Source organism: Sylvia atricapilla, chromosome 1 (assembly GCF_009819655.1).
Source record: "Sylvia atricapilla isolate bSylAtr1 chromosome 1, bSylAtr1.pri, whole genome shotgun sequence".
In the NCBI taxonomy this organism is placed as follows: Eukaryota; Metazoa; Chordata; class Aves; order Passeriformes; family Sylviidae; genus Sylvia; species Sylvia atricapilla.
The window spans coordinates 10,067,719-10,089,775 of record NC_089140.1 but is presented as its reverse complement, the minus strand read 5'-3'; the positions used below and the strand labels follow the sequence as shown (position 1 = coordinate 10,089,775).

The 22,057-nt window shown below is 39.7% G+C and overlaps 1 protein-coding gene across 5 annotated transcripts in view; it reads left to right on the top strand.

Moving 5' to 3' along the window:
* The window catches only part of DIP2C (disco interacting protein 2 homolog C), a 308,123-nt gene that overhangs the window by 269,858 nt on the left and 16,208 nt on the right, over positions 1-22,057 (top strand). For 3 of the 5 annotated variants that reach the window (XM_066314638.1, XM_066314623.1, XM_066314616.1), the window contains 4 exons: positions 227-395; positions 1,311-1,481; positions 8,317-8,346; positions 10,049-10,110. In XM_066314638.1, the coding sequence (XP_066170735.1) occupies positions 227-395; positions 1,311-1,481; positions 8,317-8,346; positions 10,049-10,110 (432 nt within the window). The remainder of the gene's footprint in view (positions 1-226; positions 396-1,310; positions 1,482-8,316; positions 8,347-10,048; positions 10,111-22,057) is intronic. The other 2 variants (XM_066314645.1, XM_066314632.1) reach the window with 1 other exon arrangement.

Genomic DNA, 22,057 nt, shown 5'->3' with positions numbered 1-22,057 from the left:
ATAAATTAGTAGTTTAGGAGCACATTCTGCCTGCAGTTCTCATGTTTCATCATAGACTCTGGAAGTACAGCAAAAAAACAGGGTTAAACTTTATGTTAAACCTCTGGAGCCATGGAGGCTTTACATGATTCAGCCAGTGCTGTGATAAACTGTGTATTCTAGTAGCCCATGGCTTGTTTGTGGACACTGGTGTTTAGTGTATGTTAATGACTCTTGTGTCTTGCAGCGTTTATTCAGGACACCAGTCTATTCTGATTCCTCCCTCAGAACTGGAGACCAATCCTGCCCTGTGGCTGCTTGCCGTGAGTCAGTACAAAGTGAGGGACACTTTTTGCTCCTATTCAGTCATGGAGCTCTGTACTAAGGGACTCGGTTCGCAAACAGAGTCGCTGAAGGTGAGTGGCTCTGCTGCCCTGCACGCCCTGCACCGTGGGCTTTGGGAGCCTTGAACACTGCTGAATGTCTGCTGGAAGGAAAAAATCATCAGAGGGCACAGGCAGCTTGCACAGAACCCACATTACTCCTTGCCAAAGGCTGTGGATCAATACCAGTCATTCTTCAGATCACAGGCCCATTAAACTTCAAGGAAAGGCTAAGCTTTCTGATGTGTGTTGCAGCCTGTGTTGATAGGAAGGTGTTGGAAAACAGAAGTGTAAATGTCCAAGAGGTTCAAGGAGTATAACATTGTACAGTGTGTTTTATGAATACCCTGGTTATATAAAATACTAGTTTGGTTTTGACCCCTATAGTTAAATAATCACATGCTTAAATGTACTGTGTTGTTTTAACCAGATGGTCCTTATTGTATGGAGAGGAGGCTATATCTTCCTTTCCCCGCAGAATTAAAAGCTACCGCTAGTTAAATACCTGAAATCATCTGGAATTTCCCATGTGCTACTGAAATAAATTGAATCTTGAGATGCTGATATTTATGATGTCTCCAGCCTTTGCCATCTTCACTTAATAAGTTCCTAATCAGTTTTTCCAAGTCTAGACATTGCTTCCTGTTTGCTGTTATTCACTGTCATCTGAATTAATTTGGGGAAATAGCATTCCCTCCCTTCAGAATTAGCATGCCCATCATTTCCTATGTGCTAATGTTGAGATGACAAGCAAGTATGTGCTTCTCCAGCTATTAGAGTGTCATTTGGCCATCCGGCCCCCAGGAAAAATGGAAACTGTACTGATACCTTGCCCTCTGTTCTGCTGTTCCTCTTGAATCATATTACCTGCATAATGCACTTAAGAACTTCTGTTTTGCATTAAATCTGCCCATTTGTGGCCTTTGTTACATTTTGACTTCTTTCTAGGCAAGGGGACTGGACCTTTCACGTGTACGGACATGTGTAGTGGTAGCTGAAGAACGACCTCGGATAGCTCTTACTCAGTCATTTTCAAAGTTATTTAAAGACCTGGGTCTCCATCCACGGGCTGTCAGCACATCACTTGGCTGTCGAGTTAACCTGGCAATATGTTTGCAGGTAAGATTTTTTCACTCCTTAAGCTCAGAGTTGTTTTAAGGAAATGGTTTTCAGTAAGAGGAGTTCACAGTATTTCCTTTGGCTGTTTGGTCATAGACATACTAAGAAAATGCATGTGGTACTTAATGTTCTTGCATACACAGGTAGTAAATTTCTGTTACTTTGTCAACAATTCATCCCTCTCATGTTGCAATCATAGCATTTATTCTGCCCATGAATACAGTAACTCAGAAAAGCACCTGACAGTGCCAGAAGGTGTAGTCTGTACTCCAGAGCCAGTATGTAATCATGTAAACTACAGTTTCCAAGTGTTTACTTCAGTGTGTTACAAAATGGATTCCTTCTGTTCATGAAATACTTCCAACCATTACTTGTTTAACGAGATAGATATTTCCTGCACACAAGGAAAATTATTTTGCTACATCTCTTCAGTTTTGATCTCTAATCAGAAGAAAAGTTCCAAGGATAATATCGGATGTAACATGGATTCTCCAGGAATCTTTACTGAGTCATGATTTTAATTACTGATGGAGCACTGTAGCTATCTGGTCTGAATTTCTGAATAGCATCTAGTTTTTCAGCTAGAGATAACTACGCCAAGCAAATAGTTTTAGGTTGATCTAGAGTGTAGTATTTTATTTTTGAGGACTTCATGCGATGAAAGTTAACTTGCCTTTTTTTTAGGGTGTTCCATTTTTAATTATTTTGCCTTATTTCGAGTTTAAATTCATCTGGCATTAGATCCAGACATTTTTTATTCTAGAATCAGAGTCTCATTTCTGTCATGCATCTTATACACATCTTCATTTTGATAAATAGGTAAAGAATCTTAACACATGCTTTGCTGATCTCTGTCTCATTTTTGTGACTCTTGATCTCTTCCTGTCCTTCCAAATCTGGTTTCAGAGTTGCACATATTATTCCTGTAATAATACCATAGGTGTCCTATTCAGGTGTAATATGTTTTCTAATTTAATAATCTTTTAAATACTAAAAGAATCATCTTCTGCATTGGCAGCTGCTCTGGCTGGGAAGTTCCATATACATTTGGTCATGTGCCATGTCTCTAAGCTCTTCAAAGTCATTGTGTCCTCAGCAGGACTTGCCTGTACTCTGTGTGGTCCATCCTGCATCTCAAATCTGGCAGTTTCCCCTGGTTTATGTGAAGGATTTCTCATGAAGGTCACATAGGTACCTGCTTCGGTGTGGGAGTCAGAACAAACCTTCTCAGTGACACTGCTAATAAGAATCTGCTATTCCTTTTCTGATTGTAAATGTAAATATTTTTTTAATCAAAAAGCCTGACAAATTAAGATTATGGGTTCAGCACAGAGCAGAATGTCTGTGCCTGCTCTAGCCTCTTGCCCTTTTCAGTGTTACCAGAATATGAATATAAGGACGTGTGCCACACCTCCAGTACTCTTTGCTTTCTCTCTGACTGCAGCAGAGTATCCCTACAGCCTAGGCTGTCTTCAATTATTACTGTCAAGCATATGACAAGGCAAAGCTGAGCAAGGTTAAAAGTCATTCTGTTGCCCAGAGGTAGAGTTGTTGTTTGGTTTGCTATTCTGTAATTGCTACCATAAATATTCTCCAGGATTAAAAAAAGTTTTAGAAAGGGGGGGAAGCAGGGAAGAGATGATATACCTTCACTGGAAGCAGATCAGGATGGGGCCTGTCAGCTCTCCCTTGAAGCTGTGGTGGAGCTGCTTTTGAAAGACAACTCAACTTCTTGACTTCTGGTCCTTGAAGGGACCAGACATGAAGGATGCTTTAGATAACAAGGGCAAATTTTTAGCCGCAGAAGTTTGCTTGCCACCAATGAAAATGACCATTTTAGATGTGCACTGATCTCTGGTTCATGGTGGTTGCTTCGCTTCACACGTAATTCCTTAATTCAGGACAAGTAATTAAATCAAGGGATAACACTAAGCAGCAGTAAGCCAGATGCAATACCAAAGTGTGGCCTGTTGGAAGTAACACTGTACTTGTTCTGCCTGGAATTTAATGTTTTTCATAGTAGCCTGTGTGGAGCTGTGTTTTCAATCTGTGACTGAACGGTGTTGGGCGCACACCAGTGACTCAGCTCTTGGCTGACCAGCCCTGCACAGCTTCAGGGCTGTCCCCATTTCTCTCTGTGCCCCCTGCACAATCACCCCACTGCCCTCTAGTAAGCAGACTGGAGGAGAAAGAAGCTGGCAAGGGACACAGCCAAGAAATCTGTCCCCAGATGACCTGGGATATCCCATACCACATGATGTCATGCTCAGCATTAAAGAAAAAGGGTGGTTGGTTTTCCAAAGTAGTCATTGCTCAGGGACTGGCTGGGCATCGTTCTGCGCAAGGATGAGTGATTGCTTTTTGCATCACTTGGGTTTTTCTCTTTGCTTCACTCTTTAAACTGTCTTCATCTTGACCTGTGGATTTTCTCACTTTTGCTTTTCTTAAGCCTTCCCTGTCCCACACGGAGCTGGGTGGGTCCTGACCTTCTGACTGGGTCAACCCACTGCAAACATGCAGGAAAGCTGACTACACTCAGAGAAACTGGAATCCCTAGTCAGCATGGAGTTAGGCTGGATTATGGCTTGACTATGTATATCTGCCTTTTGATTTTGTTTACTCAGCTGAAGATTGCTTCTTAGATGGTTCTTTGCAGAAATTCTTGAAAGAGTTGTTGAATCAAACTGTAAAAGTGGCTAAATCTCTGAAGGAATATTGTTAATGATAGTGCCTCTGGATATAGGAACAGCACAGAATGAGAGCCTTGAGTGAGATGGTTAAACAGCCTGGCAGATTGTATAGCTTAAAGTCAGGCTTTGAGTTCTACTAAGATGTGGCATCTCAGTCCATGGGACAAACTGAAAGCCAAACACTGTGTAAAGAGTGGTGTGGCTGGAATGGAGAAAAGCCACTTGAGGACAGGCTATATGTAGCAACATTATCCTCCCAAGCGGAATTGTTTTTGAAGCATCTGAGCTGAGGCTCATTTGGCAAGTTTTAAAGGTGTTTGAAAAATTACTAAAGGGTTTACTTGCAAGCATCACCACAAAACATGTCATTTTGGTGGAGAATATAAAGATAGAGGCTTGCGTGTTCTGAAGCATCTGGCAGTAGACATTGCCAGGGACTGGATACTGAATTAGATTGAATGCTCTTTCCAAACTTTCTGGAAGTTTATGGCTAGTGGCATTCCAGAATAGCTTGTGGGCTATTCTTTTTTCTCAGCTGAGGAACGAATTAAATTTTAATCCTTCATCTACAATTTTCCTGCAATTAGTATTGTCTCCAATGTGTTCTAGAAATGGGTTATGATTTCTGGATTCTTCACACTGTGTAAAACTATTTCTCAGGATATCTGAGTCAATAGCATCTGCCTTTGCTTTTTTCTTCCAAGTTATGTCATCTGTGAGATCACCACGTGGTTCCTGGAACAGCATCTTCCAGAGGGATAATAGTGATCCAGCCTGTTCTGTAGTGTTTCTAAAATATGTATCTACTAATCACCTTTCTAAACATATCTCAGTATTCAGTTACTGACCTTTACCAGCAAAAAAAAAGGTCTAGGTCTATCTAGGTTTCTTCTCTGTGGGCTACCTCTAATACAACTTGGATATTATCTTTGATATCTTCTTGATTTCCAATTTTTTGGACAAATCCAAGACTCAAAGAGAAAGGTATCCTGATTTTTCCAGAAAGCTCTTACAGTTCAACTCTCCAAAAAGAAGAGGAGGAAAGTGTATATGTACATGTGTGTGTGTCTGTGTGAATCTGTGTGTGTTTCTGTGTGTCTGTGTATAGCAGAATTAAACATTTTATTAAAAATTACCTTGAAAAGGAAATCATTGTGATAATCTCTTTGGTACAAAAGAGGTTTTGTCTACCAAATTATCTTAATTTCCAGGTTGTGATCACTTACAGACCAATGCATTGTCATTTGTATTCATTTCCTTCCCAACTGAGAGTAAATTTAGTATGTTTCCTTTGATGTAGTCATTTTGGACTAGATTTCTAGAGATGTGCTTTTGAAAATAAATAATTCCCTCCATCTTTAGGCACTTAAATACTATTAATATCTGACCTTTTATGGCTGTATAGTCACAGATAATGGTCCAGGGATTAGTGAGATGAAAAGATTGCATCTAGCATACTTTAGTTCTCATTAACTAGCATCTGAGCATTCGAGAGAGAGAGAGAAAAATAGATATGAAAAGTAGCCGGTTTCTTACAACAGCACAGATGGTTCTCTAGGATTTGAGCTGATTTCCATTTAAACACTTGGAATAAATATTTTCATTTTATTCAACCTGCTACTCAATTTCAGTTGAGGGAAAACTTCTAGAAGTTGTTAATTTTCCTTAGTTAACCCTGAAAATGTACTAACAGATCTATCCAAGCTAAGGATTCATCTTGCTTTTTTCCTAGCTCCTCTCACTGAGACTGCAAGGTTAAGTGAGTTATCCCATATCTATCAATAGTCAGTGGAATCACAGGAATACTTCAAGAGACATCTCAGGTGCCCATCTGGGGATGGGATCCATCACCATCAGGAGATGTTTCCTACTGCACACTGTCTTCTTTAATGGCTGAAGTTACATGAAATGTACCCATTCTTCACAGTCCAGCGAAGGAATCTTTGTTACTCAGTTTGGGGCATAAAGTTAATATTTCTTTTTACTTAGTGACAGATCACACTCTCTAAAGATCTTTCATATTAAAAAGTAATGAAAGGTAGGTCTGCAAAGAGTGCCATGGGAGACTGTGCACTGTGTCAGAGGTATGATTCACACTTAGCAATGTACTACAGCGCTGGGTGAGCTCCCTCAGATTCTGTTTTCCCACCTTTGCTGTGAGTCATGCCATGAAGTTCCTCTCACAGCTCCAGCCGCTGTGCTTGCGTGGGTGACATTGCCAAGAGCACACCAGAAATTCCTTTTCTGAGCATTGCTGGAACAGAAGCAGGCTCAGAGTAAACACTGAGGCCACATCCTTAGGTAGTTAAATAAAACAAAAAATACCAGTTATTTTTAAAGTGGTTTTCTGATAGGCTGGTTCCAGGCTTTTAACCCTGAACAGGGAAGTAAGGGAGAGCATGCAGCTTGGCCTTTGACTTGAGTGGAGATGAGGTATGCACTGAGACCTGGCATGTGGTCAGCCCTACAGCTGACTTGTTAGTGTGGTCCTTCAAGCAGTTTTGACCTGCAGTCAGAGAATAAAAGCTTGGCATAATGCTGGGATTTGCTCAGACCAGGGATGGTTCACCAGTGGCAGCCTGTGCATGGGCAGAGATTTATTTAGTTCTAGACGTGTGACTTATGATGCACCCATTTTCAGACAGAAAATTCTGTACATCCCATTTTGTTTTCTTGAACACTACCAGGCATGTCCTGAGTAAATACCAGATACTCCAGAAGTTGTGTTGTTTTTCCCTGTTACCAGCATAACAGATGCTCTCTATCTCTGTCTCTCAAAATAAATGTGCACAGAAAAAATTGAGTCAGTCATTCTGGTCTTGGCTTAGACTCTGCCTCCTTTGAAATACTTTTCAGAGTATTCCAGCTTCAACTGGCCACAGAAGGATGTTGCTGATAATTCAGCTGCTGTTTCTCAAGCCGTTCTGTAGTTAAAAGCCTTATAAAGCTCTGATACTCTCAAAGTCCTTTCTGGACCTGCAGTATAGTCACAGGCAATGAATCATATAACTGCTGGATTTCAGTAATTCTCCTGATTTCTTGCAGTTACACTGCAGTGTTCAGCCTGGATTAGTAGTAATACCATTTTGGGGCATCAATGCAATAAGCAGATCCATCCTATTTTTTGTTAAATGTTTCATCTTCCTTTGTATCCAAAATAAACCTGTCTTAAGGTGCTGCTGTCACAGCTTCCTGCAGTCTGTAACTCTGCTGGCATTCAGAAGTCTGGTGAGAGGAATGTGGGATGCCAGGGCTTTCAGAGCTGTTTGTTTTCACAAGTTGTAGGGCAAATCCCACAGCAGCCATCTGGTGTTAGATACTCCACGTGATAGTAGTGCCTTAGGACTAGTCACCACTGAGGACTTTTTGTCTCTTTGCTGAGTTATCAGTCATGGTGGAGAGCTGATGTGTTTTTATCAGCTTTTAATTTTACTGTTCTTTGTATGTGTTACACTGTTTGCTATGACAAATAGCAGTGAAAACTTATTGGGCTCTGAAGTCACTCCATTTAATTATTATCTTCCAGTAGTTAGATTATGCACCAAGCCTTGATTTCATTTCACTTTAGGATCAGGTTAATCTGTATGCAAGAAGGTATAAGTATCTTTCTCTGTTGTATATTAATTTTATTTTATTTTTTTTCCAAAAAGAGACTTTACTTTTGATTTCCAGATGAATCACTTACAAATTTCTGTTGCTAGTAAAACAGCAGACCTGGAATTCTCAATGGAATAAAGTGCATTAAAATAGGAGGGCCATAATGTTTAATGACTTCAAAACCAAAAACAATAACAAAAAAAATCAGTATGTTAGACATGTGTTTTCCACTAACAACATTGTCTGTAGTGTCCTAAAACCATTTAAGTCTGTTTGTCCAAGGTTAGCAGTCTACAGCTGTCTCTTCTGTTGCTCTACTAAAATGTTGACACCTCATTTTTTACTTTTTTTAACCTTTAATGGTATAATGGTTAATTTGTAAAATTCCTGTATTTGACATTGTTTTTCTTTTTATTTTACTCCCTGCTTTTTGCATTCTCCTCTTTTTTTTCTCCCACCCTTCATTCCCATTTTTTATTATTATTATTTTTGTCTTGTGTTACCTTCTTTCCTTCTCTCCCTCATCCCTGCTATTCCTGCTGCTATAGCCTCACAGGCTGGGGAAGCTGGCCGAGCAGGTAGGGGATTTTCATGTTCCCTCAATACCCACCTATCAGCTTCCAACAGTGGGACAGACTAGAAATTGAGTCTGGAGATTTGGGGATTTTCAGATCCTTCTATAAAATTATAAATAAGTCCAGTATAGCTTTATCTGGATGCAGGTCTCATCAAATATTAGATGTCCATTGTAACTATTTCATTCATTCTGAAAATTATAAATTCCATGGTGACTGTCTTTGATTTTCAAACTTGACTGTTTCCATTATTTTACGAATCAAATCAGCTTTAGTTTTATTTTTAAAGATAACCAATTTTTCCTTGGTTTTGGTTTTTTTTCTTTTCAACATTGCATATATTTCAAATAAGTTCTCCACTCAGCACTAGTCTGTTACACTGCTGAGTTTACCAGTAGACTGAGAATCGTGTCGTTAATAGCTAGAGAGGATATTGTACCTTGTATTGTGTATAACAAGCTAAAGAGGCTAACATGCATGTGCAGCTCTGTTACTCCTGTTCTCCTCTGGTGGTGGGTGATGATCAGTACCTGTTCAGTAAGTATCAACTGGTAGTGGTAACACTTCCCCCCGTAGATACAAAAATTAGGTGTTTGGGGGTCTGGGTTGCAACTTTCGGCGCTCAAAAATTTTTGGAACAATCAGCCAACATTGCCAGAAATGTAAAATCTAGCCCTAGACATTCCTAACGTGAAGAATTATAGTCTACCATGTATCCCAAATGGGACAGAAATCACTTGGAGTTCATGCTGCCTGCTGGTTTAAGTAGTAGACATCTAAATAACTAGTAAAGAAGTTTGTGCATCTGGAGTTTACCAGGTTTAGGAGAATTCTTCTGCTGAAAAGAAAACTTCCAACATGCCAATGTTCCAGAATGAAGCTGTGCTTTTCCTTCTAGCTTTGTGCTTAGCAGTAGCATGAGGTCTGCAGCAGAGAAGAGAGCCCTAGCCTGGAGCATTGAGAATTCACATGATGTTCAGTGGTGATGAGTTTGAAGTTTTGGATAAGGGCAGATCATAGCAGGCTGCAAAACTGCAGAAAAGCTGTGGGTGGAAAGGCCTAAAGACTGCATCATCTCTGCATGAAAGGAAACTAAAATTAGTCTGCCTCTTTTCAAGTAACAAAATATTGTGACATAAAGCAAGGGCTTAAATTATGCGGTGGAAGACTGAAAAGGATCAGAATAATTGCTTAACAGACCTTCAGTCCAGATTGGTTCATGTCATGCGTGCTACCTTTACTATCTTTAGCTTCAAGTATATTCTCTGTTGCATGTGTGGAAGACTCTCAGTAAACCATGCTTCACATTCCTGACCACGTGCTTCTGCCATTAAACTGTGTCTCCTCAGCAATTTCCGCCTTCCTTTATATGGCAAAATGTGTTTAACATTTTTTTGTATGTATCCATGTGCTGATTACTTGGCCTTTTGTAGCAAATAAAACCTCTGTTGACATGTGTTGGTTAAGTAGCCTGACTGTTTGATGTTTTTCTGAACTCCAAGGTGACAAGTACCTCATGGTAGGTATGTTTCCAGTGCTTGTTCTGAATCTGTAAAGCTGAGCTTTGATTGATGAATACCTTAAATATAACCTGTCATTTGATTAGCATAATTAGCACTGAAATGAATGTTTGGTTATTTGGGGGGTAAAACTCTTTTCTCCTCCCAGCTGTCAGGTTCTGATTAGCTGATGTTGTTGTTTACAGGGAACATCTGGACCAGATCCCACCACAGTGTATGTTGATATGAGGGCACTGAGGCATGACAGGTCGGAACCACCTTTTTCTTTTTCTCTAATACATACCGTTAACAAAGTTTCTAGCAGGGAAGCTGCTTACAGCACACCTTACGGATCCTGGAAGCTGTTGCAAACCTCATAAATAATTTGTGTTGACTCCTACCAGCAAGCAGGCACAGACATTTGTATTGGTTAATTAATTTTACCATTGATAAAACTGAGGCATCTGACATCACTACTGCAATGACTAACAAGATGCATTGTCTTTATTGCCATCAGGATTTCATTGTATTCAGGGGGTGCAGCCTGGCCAGTCTCAATGGGCTGGAGTCCTTTTGGGCCTTTTAGCTTCCCAGAGGTGTTTCTCCTGGCTTGGCAGCTGTTTACCTGTCAGGAGATCGTGGTGGGGTTTGCTGCAGTTCTTAAGCTGCAAGACTCTGAGGGGATGGATTATTTGCTTCAGCCACTGTGAGCAACCACATTTGTAATTGTGGGTATTTTTCAGTTCTATCTTGAGTGTTAGGTATGTATACAAGGAGTGAGAAATAAAATTTATCACTTAGTAGTTAGAGGCAAGCTTGAGATCTCAGGTGTGATTTAAAAAAATACCCATGCACATATATTTCAGTTTTCCAATACTCTGGTCATGAATCTCTTGAAAGAACTGTAACAAACCAAGAAGTTTTCTGTGAAGTCTGGAAAAGGTGAACATTTGATTAACAGTCCTGGTTCCCTTAAAAAATCATTATCCAAATAGAGAGTTTCTTTGTTCTTTTTCTTTCATCCTTCTTAGAAGCTTAACAGAGAATTTGCTCCTCATCTTTGGCTCTATCAGAGTGACCCGTTCAGGTTGCAGAGTACAAACCTCAGGGTACTGCAGACCCAAGTTACCCACTGGGCTGTTAGGTCAGATAGACATTTAGGTATATTTTTGTTGCACATGGAGATTGTCAGATAGAGGAGAGGAGTTGCAAGGTGTTTGACTCATGATTTCTTTATTCCTCTTGCACACAATGATTCCAATAATAATACTCGTGTTTGTTTTGTCCTTTGGGACACTACTGGCTGCTTAACCCAGGCACAGAAATTTGGTGTTCCTGGCCCAGCAACTGCAGTAGTGTGGAGACAGAGTCCACAGTCATACTCAACCCAGACAAGAAAAAGGGCCTTTTCTACAGAAATAGAATGTAATACTCACAGTCAGTAAAAATTATAAATAATAAAAAAATATGTTTAAAGCGAGGAATTAAGATTTACTATTCATAAAAATTGCATAAACCATGGGTATACACTATTTCCCTGCCTTAGCATGTCATTGAGGAGTAGGCATCATTATCAAGATCAGGGTTTGCAGTGTGTTAATTTATATTTAGTGACTAGTTCTACAGAACATGAAAGATGATCTTTAGAGCTGCTTCTCATATTGTGGTAATGTAGATTTTAATTTGATGGCTTAAAGCTGTGCCTCATTTACCCAGTCCTGTGGAATTTAGAATTAGATTAGTGGGTCATAAATTGAGGGAGAAAACAACTCTATTTGACACACTTGCTGTTTCACACTTGCTGTTTCTAACCATTTTAGTGGAACTGAATGTGCCTATTACTTAGCAGTATCTGAAAGATCCCTGTAAATATCTGTGAGACCACAGAGTAGCAACCCACAGAGTCTTTGCAGGCCAGCCAGTCCCCCAACAATATGAACATTTTACACTGTACCCTCTAACGTGAGAAAATGTTTTTCGTAATTTGTATTTTAGAGGATATTTTTCAGGGTCTTAAACAAAGTAAACTTTTTTTTTTTTTCTTGGCATGATAACACTCTAGTTGCTTCAAGAAACAGCTGTAGTTCATCTCTTTGAGATTATTCAAATCGTGTTCACATCCATAGAAATTAATAATCAGTCTCAATACGACTATTTCAAGCTCATCCGGTAATTATGTGCTTGCGCACTTCACAGCTTATGAAAATGTCATTTTCTTGTAGGCGTTCAGGTCAAAATACCTGTGCTAGGTACAGTCTGTGTGGAGATCTAGGGCTGGTTGTTCGACCAAACCAGATGTTTCTTTCCTCCCAGCTCTCCCTGGGTTTGGATGGTTTGTTCCATAGGTCAGGATGGAGGTTTCCAAACACCTTTTTGTGCGTGTCCCCGTGTGCTTTGGAGCTAACAGCCCCCTGGCTCAGCTGCTGGGACTCTGGACATAGTACTGGGCTCACCTGGAGCTTCAGGATACTTATACCAAGGGGTGCAACCACTTGGTCAGTCCTGACACTGGAGAAAGGTTTGACTGGCTGGCTGTGAGCAGTTCTAGGTGCTCCAGCTTCTCAGGTAGTGTCTCACATGGAGTCACGTTATGTTTGTTAGCACTGAGGAGTGTCCCAGGCTCCCCAAGGTGGCTCAAATGGCATTAGACAGCTATTTTTGGGATCTGAGTAGCACAAAAAGGAAGAATATATACAGCTCTGGCTTGCTGTTGATGACAGGATACTAATATCATTGTATGCAGCATTTTACTGATTTTCTGCAAATCAGGGTGTCCTCAGGATGGCCTAAAGAAAGAGTGAGCAAAGACAGGCAAGTCCCACACAGGCTTCCAGTAAAAAACAGAAGACTCCTGAGTACCTACAAGGTGTGTGCTGTGCCCCTGCAGTGCAGAGCAGTGCAGTTTACAGAGGTTACAGAGGTTAACTCAGCTCCAAAGGACAGAGTAGGTGGATTAATTCTTCTCAGCACAGCACAGAGGCTCCTGGCTGCTGCCTCCTTGTGCAGCTCAGGCCGTGGCCATGTGCCCAGGGACATCCTCAGAGAGGGATGGGCTGCAGAGCTCAGGGTGGGAGTATCTGCCCAGGTCACTGCTGTATTTCTCTGCCTCTGGGAAAGCAATTTTATTATTCTCTTCCCTGCAAAAGAGGAAAATAAATTGAATAAATATATCCATATACTCGTCCCACTTCTAAAGGCCTGGTTGTCAGACTGTTCCATCATATTTTTGACCACTCATGCTCTCCTCAGAAAGCTTTTCAGGTGGTTAAGCACAAGATGCCTAAATATGCTAAAAGCTGAGAAGTGCTTGGAAGATAAAAAAGGGAGAGAGTGAGAGAGTGAGCCTTTTCTCATCATGCCAAAACACCATGTACTTGAAAGATGGTGGCTTTTGCAACATTTGCAGCCTTTTATTCCAGTAAAGATGGAAATTTGAAGCCCAAGCATCCCTTGTATCTGGATTGTTCTAAAACAATATGTACCCGTGTTTATAAAATGTCCAGTGAAAAACAGGTTCCTGATATTAAAATAAAAATTTCACAGCTTCTTCATCCTTAACAACAGCTTAATTTTTGGTAGAAAAACTATTTATTGACAAAACAAGCCAATTCATCAAACTGAGAATAAACCAAAATAAACCTTTCGTTCCCATCAACAGGGCAAAAATATTTTCAAGTGTTCTGCTGCAGGTCAGACTGGATTCTCAGATGTTTCAGTGTATTTGTAAACCTCCTAAACCATATATATTTTAGACTCATTCAAATCTGTTTCCAAAATGCTGCCGTTTTAATCTGATACTACATGTTTTGAAATTACCTTGAATTTGAAACCAACAGGTATGAACTAGAAATGAAATTATATTAAAATTATTGAAATCTTTTTACTGCTTTGAGGTGTTTTTACATAGGCGTTTCTTTTTCCTGGGCATCTGCACCTTTCATATTCTAAATGTTTTATTGAGAATTTCCTCAGAAACTTTAAATAGTGATCTGAAGGATCCATCTGATGACAGCTGAGGGAGATCATTGGTCTTCTCCTAAAGTTGAAACTTGATGCAAATCCTGTAAAGATAAATATCCTCTTTCATCCTTATATTCTTTTCTATATCAAAACCTTATCCATTAAAAAAAAATGAAAACCACTGTTCTGCCCTAAGCCAAGCAAGGAAAGATGTACTTTGATATTGAAGTTTATTTTTAAAAGGATAAGAAAAGCAAAATGAAACATACTCATTGGAATCTGTCTACCCCCAAAAGCAGATAAAAATGTCACCAGTCTTCTTGTTCAGTAGCAGATAATGACAACTTACAAGCTTTGATGTAGTGGAGGCTTAGACTCCCAGAGGGAGAGAGCCACTAACCAAGTCACAAATGTATTGATGAAGATTTAGATACAATTTTGCATGCATTTGTCATAGTTCCCCCTTATTTTGACTACAGATTATATTTAGACTGTTTATTGAACTGCATTGACAGTTTTTATCAAACTGGGCAAGAATGAAGACTTTCAGCCAGCCCTGGTAAACACTGTTTTCTCTTTTATTTGATGCCATCTTTAGTTTCATACATGCAGGCATTCTTTCCCATTAAGTCCTTCTTATCCTGTCTTCAAACTTCAGTATACCCTTTGGTGAAATAATAGGTGCATTAAATGATCTTTTTAATTATTCAGTTTCATCTAGTTAAGTCTGTAGGGTAATAAAGATGGAAAACTTAATTTATCAAACTCTTTTGTGGTTTACTAGAGTTCCTTTTGAGTACCTGTAATGTGTACATGTAATGTACTTTTGAGTACATGTAATGGGATAGACAGACATGGTGAGGCAGCTGGCACCAAATCTTAAATCCTGGTGTGGGATATTACCAAACAGACCAGAAGCACAAAGATGTATTTGGGTTCGAGTTATTAATTTTTTAGTCTGGCTATTATTCAGTTTGTGGCTTGTGATATTCATAGTCTTTCATTGAAATGCTCCCAATCATTATAACAATTATTTTAACCTGATTACCCTCTTTATTAAACAGGCAGTGTGTGGAGCTGTACAGAATAGGTATATTTTCCCATGTGGCCACTGACACCTTATTGGAGTGATGCAAATTAATGTAGCTCTTAAAAAATCACCTTGTATATACTTAGTCTGTCATTAGCAGACTTGATTTCTTAGGAGGTCATTTGTGTGTTGAACTAACAATAATAAGCAAGTCTTACTTTTAGTTTTGGATTCTGAGAGTATTCACAGATCTCTGAACTTCCTTCAGACTTGTTCAGACATTGTCTCCCTGACAAAAGTGTTTGCAGAGGATGGAAATTCTGAATCTCACTCCTCAAGAAAAGGGAATACTTGTAGTGTTTCAAAGAAATGAGAAAACACTTACTTAGGATTTATTTATATAGATTGCTTATACAGTGAGCCCAGTCTCAAAATCAGGCTCTGTCAAAAGGAATCAGTAAAGGCTTTGGCTTCATTTTAATATATTCCAGCATGTCAGACTTCATGCAGGAGCAGAAAAATAGCCTTTTATTATGGCTGTCAGTTGTTTATCTTTCTTGCATTTTACTGAAACTTTCATGTTATGTATACATTGTTTGGGGTAATACCAAACAGCAAAGCCACAGGAGCTTTTTTCCCTTATCCTCAAACACTTCTCCTCCATCTACCTTGGAAAATATTTTTATTGAAGAGTTACCATACATAAGAACTCCTTAGCTGAGTTTTTAGCTGAGCTGTAGCCACAGCAGTGCTCTGTAGCCCAGCCACGGTGTGGAGTGGAACCATTTTATATTCACACAGGAGGGAGAAGAGACAGGGGGGAGCTGTGTCAGAAGGAGACTTGCTAATAGCAAGTGACAGGGAAATGGTTACCTTTTGTGAAAATTTAATTGATTAATCCTATTTGAAAGCCATTTGCCAATGGTAGCAAAAGAGAAACTTTGAGGAGTGCTCCCTTGGTGCTGGGGGAAGCAGGGCTTTTCCAGCTCCTGCAATGGGTTACAGCATACAGAACCCAGTCACAGCTTAGAGAGAATCACAGTCCTCTGTTGTTCCCTGTGTGGGGTCCAAAGGGGTGGTTAAAATCCATCACTACCCTCTGTGACACCCAGCCAGCATTTCCCTTGCACTGAGATTCTGCAGGCAGAGGGCGTGGGTTGTTTTGAGGTGTAAAGTTCCAGGTACCTGGTGAACTGTTCAAAACATACACCTCCCATGCCATTGTCCTCAGAGTGCTTTAGACACAATAAACCCATTTTGCAAATGGAATATTCAAGTGCTACCTCCAGCAGTGCCATTCCTGTCACCCTGACAGGGTATTCTCATATTCTCCTGTCACCCTGGGGTATTCTCATATGGCTGGCTTCAATTCCAAGTTCCACACATCAGCCATACTTTGTTGTAATTGTTGCTTTAGCTGCTCGAATTTTATTTCTGTTAACACAGAAACAGTTTTTTCATGAAAGTGAAAAGATTAGCACCCATATAGACTCAGTAGAAGTAACTCAGCTGGGAGAAGGGCCTGAGGTCTTTAAAATAAAAAACCTGTGTCTCTCAAAGATTTAAGTACAAAAAGAAATGATGCAGTTTGGTTTTGAGGAGTCTTTGTAGAACCGCCTGGCTTTTAGGCATTTTGCCTATTAGCTTTCAGAATCTTATTTGTGAGTATAAGCTGTTTGTCATGGTACTGGCAAACCCCTCCTCCTTCTTCATGTTTTTCCTCAGGAGAAGATACAGTCTTGGCCTTTTAGCAATATTGTTCTTTCTTCCTGCCATGCGAACACTGCTGTCTCGAAAATTCCCTTGGCGTTTTTTCTGATCTATGGGAAACAAATCTCCCGGAAAGAAAAGTTAATTTGGGCTGATAAGCATCATGTGAACACTTTCAGTTCTGTCCAGAGAGGAGGAAGGCTCTCTCTTGCTGTTCTGGCTGCATCAGGAGACCAACTTGTTTAATCTCTATACACTGAATAGTCAGTGATTAGGAATAAAGCCGGTGGCCTGGGAAACTGAAGAGGAGCAAATACTGTTGAAGAAATTATACTGTTCACACATGAGGATCCAGAGTTATAGCCCAAATTGTAAATGTACCTTTTAAAGAGCTTTGAAAGATGCCTCATGTTTCCAGGCATAGCATGACTTCTGTGCAGGGCGGGAGAAAGGGAGAAATGTCCGAGAACTAGGGGGATGGGAGTCCTACCAAGTAGTTTTTGTGCTTTCTAAGGCAAGATGACTTGTCACTGAAGTTATTTCCTCCCTTGACACAAGTCCATTTCTTCCTTGACAAAATCATCTTCAAAAGAAAAGCAAGCATATCATGATTTTAGTGGAACAAGACAATAAGAGTTGGCTCCAGATCTGATTTTTGAGCGACGATGTGGTTTAGCATAGTTTAACTATAAATCAAAGCATTCCAGTTATATTTCCCTGGAGGGCTTAGGGGAAAGAGAATACTGTCCTGTGTACCAAGTAAGGCAAAGACAAAGGGAAAACAAAAATCTGTAGCTTTCCAGGAAGGTGGGTGTACTGCAGTTGTACAGTTATTGTGCTACTGTTTGCAAGTAACATTTGCACATATTCTTCAAGTATGAGTTAAAAGAACTAGATGGAAAATGGTTCCTTTTTTTTTTTTTTTTTTTTTTTACAAACCAATTTTGAGTGTAATAATAATTTCACTGAAATTATAAAATTTCAGTGAAGTTATTGGGAAATTCACTGTTTATTAGATTTTCAACTTATTAAAATACACAAACATATTTATTCCTGAAGTGTGTCTGACACTGTTAAAAAACCTGTCATTTCTAGGTATACTGAGTTTCTTTGGTGTTACAGGTCCTTCTCTTTCAATCATGCTTCTCATGGAAACTGGGAATAGATAGAACAAGCTGGCTGCTCAGATTTCTGAGGAAGATTCATTAAAATTCTTCCTCTTTTGTTACCTACAAGCCATACTTCTTTCTTTCTCTCTCCCAGACTTTGCTGTGAGTCTAGCTGTACAGTTACAGGAATGTCTTAATAAAATGAAATTTTATTTCTTCCATTTTTTATGCAAATAAGATGTATTATGTATTTGATTTTTACAGATAACGTATTCTGAAACAAGTTGCTTTCCTTCATGTTGGTATATACTCTTAAAGGAGTGCCAAACACTGATTCTTTAAAAGTGCCAAGTGATCAGCATAGGGTACATTTGCTGTTTCAGTAGTGGAGGAAAAAGTGCTGCTTTCCCACACTGCTGCCTTAGAGGGCATTTCACAAGGCAACTGCTTTGGAAGGGGGAACACTTAATGAATATATATAAGATTTGGAACAAGGCTTTGTAGCTTCTGCAGCCCTAACCACAGACTGTGCTGTGCTATAAGAGAAGGAGCTTCCTACGTGCTCTCCATCCCTCTTTGCATTCCCCTCTTCTCTTGCCAGCCTCTGCAGGAGGACAGAGCCTTTGCCATGCCACACACTGTCAGCTTTTTTGCTGTGCTGTGCTGCCAAGGTGCTGTGCTGCCAATTACCCCTGGGAAATGGGCTCTGTCACCTTTGGGACCCACTCCAGCTTGCCAGCCTCAGGCACTCATTTGGCTCCTGTTAGTGAAATCTCTGAATTTCTAGAGGAAAGCTGAAGGAATGTTTAGGCTTGGGAAGGAGTGCTCTGAATAGTAAAAGCATCCTTTATTTATATAAGGATACAACTCTAATTTTGTTAGAGATGTAATACCCTCTTAAATGGCTCCTTTCAATGGATCTTAGTATGTTGCTTCAAGCCTAACTTGTCCTTTTTACTGTGGCACATAATGGAAGTGTCTGTGAGCAGAAGATGAACTTGTGTAAGCAGAGAGTCTCAAGAAGCTCAGCCACAGTTCCTAGTGAGTCTCCTGTGACAGGACAGTCCCTTCTCAGTGCCTGCAGGTGTTCAAGGCACTGCTGTTCATGGCACTGCTGACCTTTCCTTCTGAGGGCTCATCTGCAGTTTTCGCTGAACTGGGAAAATAGCTTCATGTGTTGGTGTTCCATGGACAGGAAATGTCCCTAGATGTTGTTAAGGAGAACTTTCTGAAAAAGCAGGTTGAGTCAGCTAATAGTGGGAAATTTGGAGGTTATAGCAGGAGAAGGGGACAGATTAAAGAAAATTACTTAATTTCAGAAATTCCACCTTTGATTACATTGTAGAGATGTAGAATGTAAATATTTCATTAGCAATGCTAAAATAATTTCCATCATTTGTTAACAACAAATAAGCTAATTCTATTAGCTGAGGATGTTTTTAGATCCCAAGTTCATTATAATTAAAATTTTCCCTGTATGTGAAGTCTCTTTAGAGATTAGCACTAGGAAGACAAAGGGTTACAAAATAGAAAAAGCATATTGCATTAAACAGAATTGTCAGATCTCAACTGTGATTATGAGAAGTGCTGTAAAAACAATTAGTGATAAACTTCATGTCCTGGGAGGTTTGTAATCTGAGTAAGAAGATAACAGCTGTGAGCAGCTTTATGCCTGGTTTTGCAAAGCTGAACCTGAAGCACAGAGAAAGGTGATGCTGTACCTGATGGTGCTCAAGGTGCAAGACCAAATTCTCCAGAGTCCTGGTCCACTGCATTATCTTGAAATAGTTGTATACTGTGCTTTAAACAATGTGTAAAGTTAATTTAAACAAATTTAATGTGTGATGACAGCTGGACATTTTAAAGTACTTCAAAGCTGAAAGGAAACATAAACTTTTTTACATATTCTCATAATCTTTTATGATAAAATTGCTATTGCTTTTTATAATCTGTGAAGCTTTGAGTGTTCCCATCATGAGCCAGAGCTCCTGCCCCATTTTGATTCATTTGCACCTTTCTGAACTGTCTTAAATCATTGTGTAACTTCTTCTGCTTCTTTTTCCAGCCATCTGAAGAATTGGCAGTTCTTAGTTTTGACCTTAGGGAATTTGGCACATGAAGTGTAATTTAGGTTTATAGTGAAAGATTCTGTTACATTAAAGGAAAGGATTTAGTGCTAATTCTTGTTGATTATCAGATTAACAGGATTAAAATATGTCCTAGGCATACAGAAAGTTCAGTGGTTGTTCACTTGGTTGGTTAAAGTTTGCCTAAATCCCAAAGTCCCTTTTTTAGTGTCAGTTGTATTTATCCATTATCTGAATATATCATGTAATAGGAGAAAATTGTTCTGAGGAAACCAGGATGATGCTGGGAAACTTCTTCATTATCTACATTTTCCCTTCAGCCTAAGTGTTCAGCTGTGCAATTTTCCTACTTTTCTGATTTGTTATTTGAACCCTGAATGTCGTTTTGGAACACAGAGCTTATGTTCTTTGATCCATATTTCCTTTTTTTTTTTTTTTTTTTTTTTTTGGTAGAATGAGCTCATTGACTTGTAAATTCTGGAATTGTTTACGTAGAAACATTTTATTATTTGAGTAAAGAGAAAATGCAGTGACAGTCTTGCGTGTCAAAGAGCCCTGACCCAGTCCAGGATCCCACTGTTACCTACAATGTCCATCCTTCTTCTAACTGTAGAAAATGAGAAGAGGCTGCATCTGCCCTTTCCACCAAAGGTCTTACCCAAGCACCATCTCAGACTCAACATTGATATACATCTGAAAGGTGATGCTGATGGCAGTAGCACTTAATGTTTTGAGTCAAAACTGGAGAGTCACTGTGCTCTGGATGTGGCCACATGAAAGGTCTCTGATACTAAATGCCTTTTGGTTACAGTTTCTAATAAATTAGGTCATTGGTCTTTTTTTTCACTGTAAAAGACCATTATGTTGAATTCAGTAGAGTCAGTTTGGGCAGATTCTTTTCAGCTTAAGGAAAAAGAGTTTTCAAAGTGGTCAAAATACTTTAAGTTTTTAATTTTTGCTTATGATGTGGGTTAAAGCATTTTCAGTTTGGGAAGTTAATAAATTTAATTTCAAAACAAAACAAAATGCCCTGAAATATTAAACATAAATAGCCTCTTTTTCTGACCTGCCACATGTTTTTTTAGATTCCATTTACAACTTTTGTACATATTTAACTTCTTTGTTCCAGTTTAATAAAGAAAAATTTTCAAAACATCAGTATCTTGCAGAATAAGAAAATAACCACTTTTCCCCCACCAGCTTAAGAAATAGGGCTGGATTGAAATCAGAGACCACTGGCTGTGGCTTTCTGCCACAGAAAGACCGTGAGCAAGGAGGGGGCTTAAATACATTGGGTTATATGTTCATCACATCCTATTTGGTTTCCTCTAGGCTTTGTTGCTGAAGGTTTTCAAGAGTGGCAGCATCCAAGAACAGTTGCTGAAAGAAATCAGAGTGCAAAATAGCTGGCATTAATGAAACCAAAGAGTTGGGCTTCCAAGCTGGCATGCCAGTGAAGTGACATGGTGTGAGAACTGCTCCAGACAGGGGGAAGGGTTGGTGGGATAGGCAGGGAAATCAGAGCTGGAGATGGTGTGTGTGAGAAGGCGCAGTGCCCAAGCCTGGCTGACAGAAGATGCTGGCACCAGGCAAGGAGGAAGAGGGCAATTACCATGGCTCAGCTTGAGGGAATGGCTATAAAGGAAAGACAAAAGTTCAAGATGTGGGGTTTGGCCAAGTGGTAGGGGAAAAGGCAATCTCTTCAGCTGAGTTATATTGAGAGAACGGGGGCACTGGGGAAAAGCTTCTTTGAGTTGGACATGGAGAGGTAGAAACAATAAGAAGAAGCTAAGACTGGTTCATGCCAAGCATTGCAGACTGAAAAAAAGTTCCTGGATTTGAAATAAATTCAGCTGAGAAATAAGCCCTGGAAGGAAGTGGAAGAAGCCGCATCATTTGAAATACTCTAACAGAAGTAGGCAAAGCACTCAAAAGTGCACTGCAGGGAGCAGTCTTTTCTTGGCAGGGAGCAAGATTTGGATGACCTCATAGCTTCTTTCCATCTTTATTAGAATCACAGAATCCAAACTCTCTCTCCAAGCAGCAGCACAGCCTGCTCTGAAGGATTGCCCAGTTTTGGCACTGTAGTGTTGCTTAGTACCACTCTGCATGTGCCAGCCCCTGCAGATTCCCAAAGCAAGAGTTAATAGCTCTGCTGACAAACTCTCTGATTAGTGTGAAGAGCTAGCAAGCTGTGCAGTGTATTTTGGAGAGTTTTCATCACTGAGTGAACCAAATCTAAAATGGAGCATAAACAAAATCTTTATTTTCATGAAAGTTAGTTGGGCGGAAAGACGTTGCTGCATTTTGATACCCCTT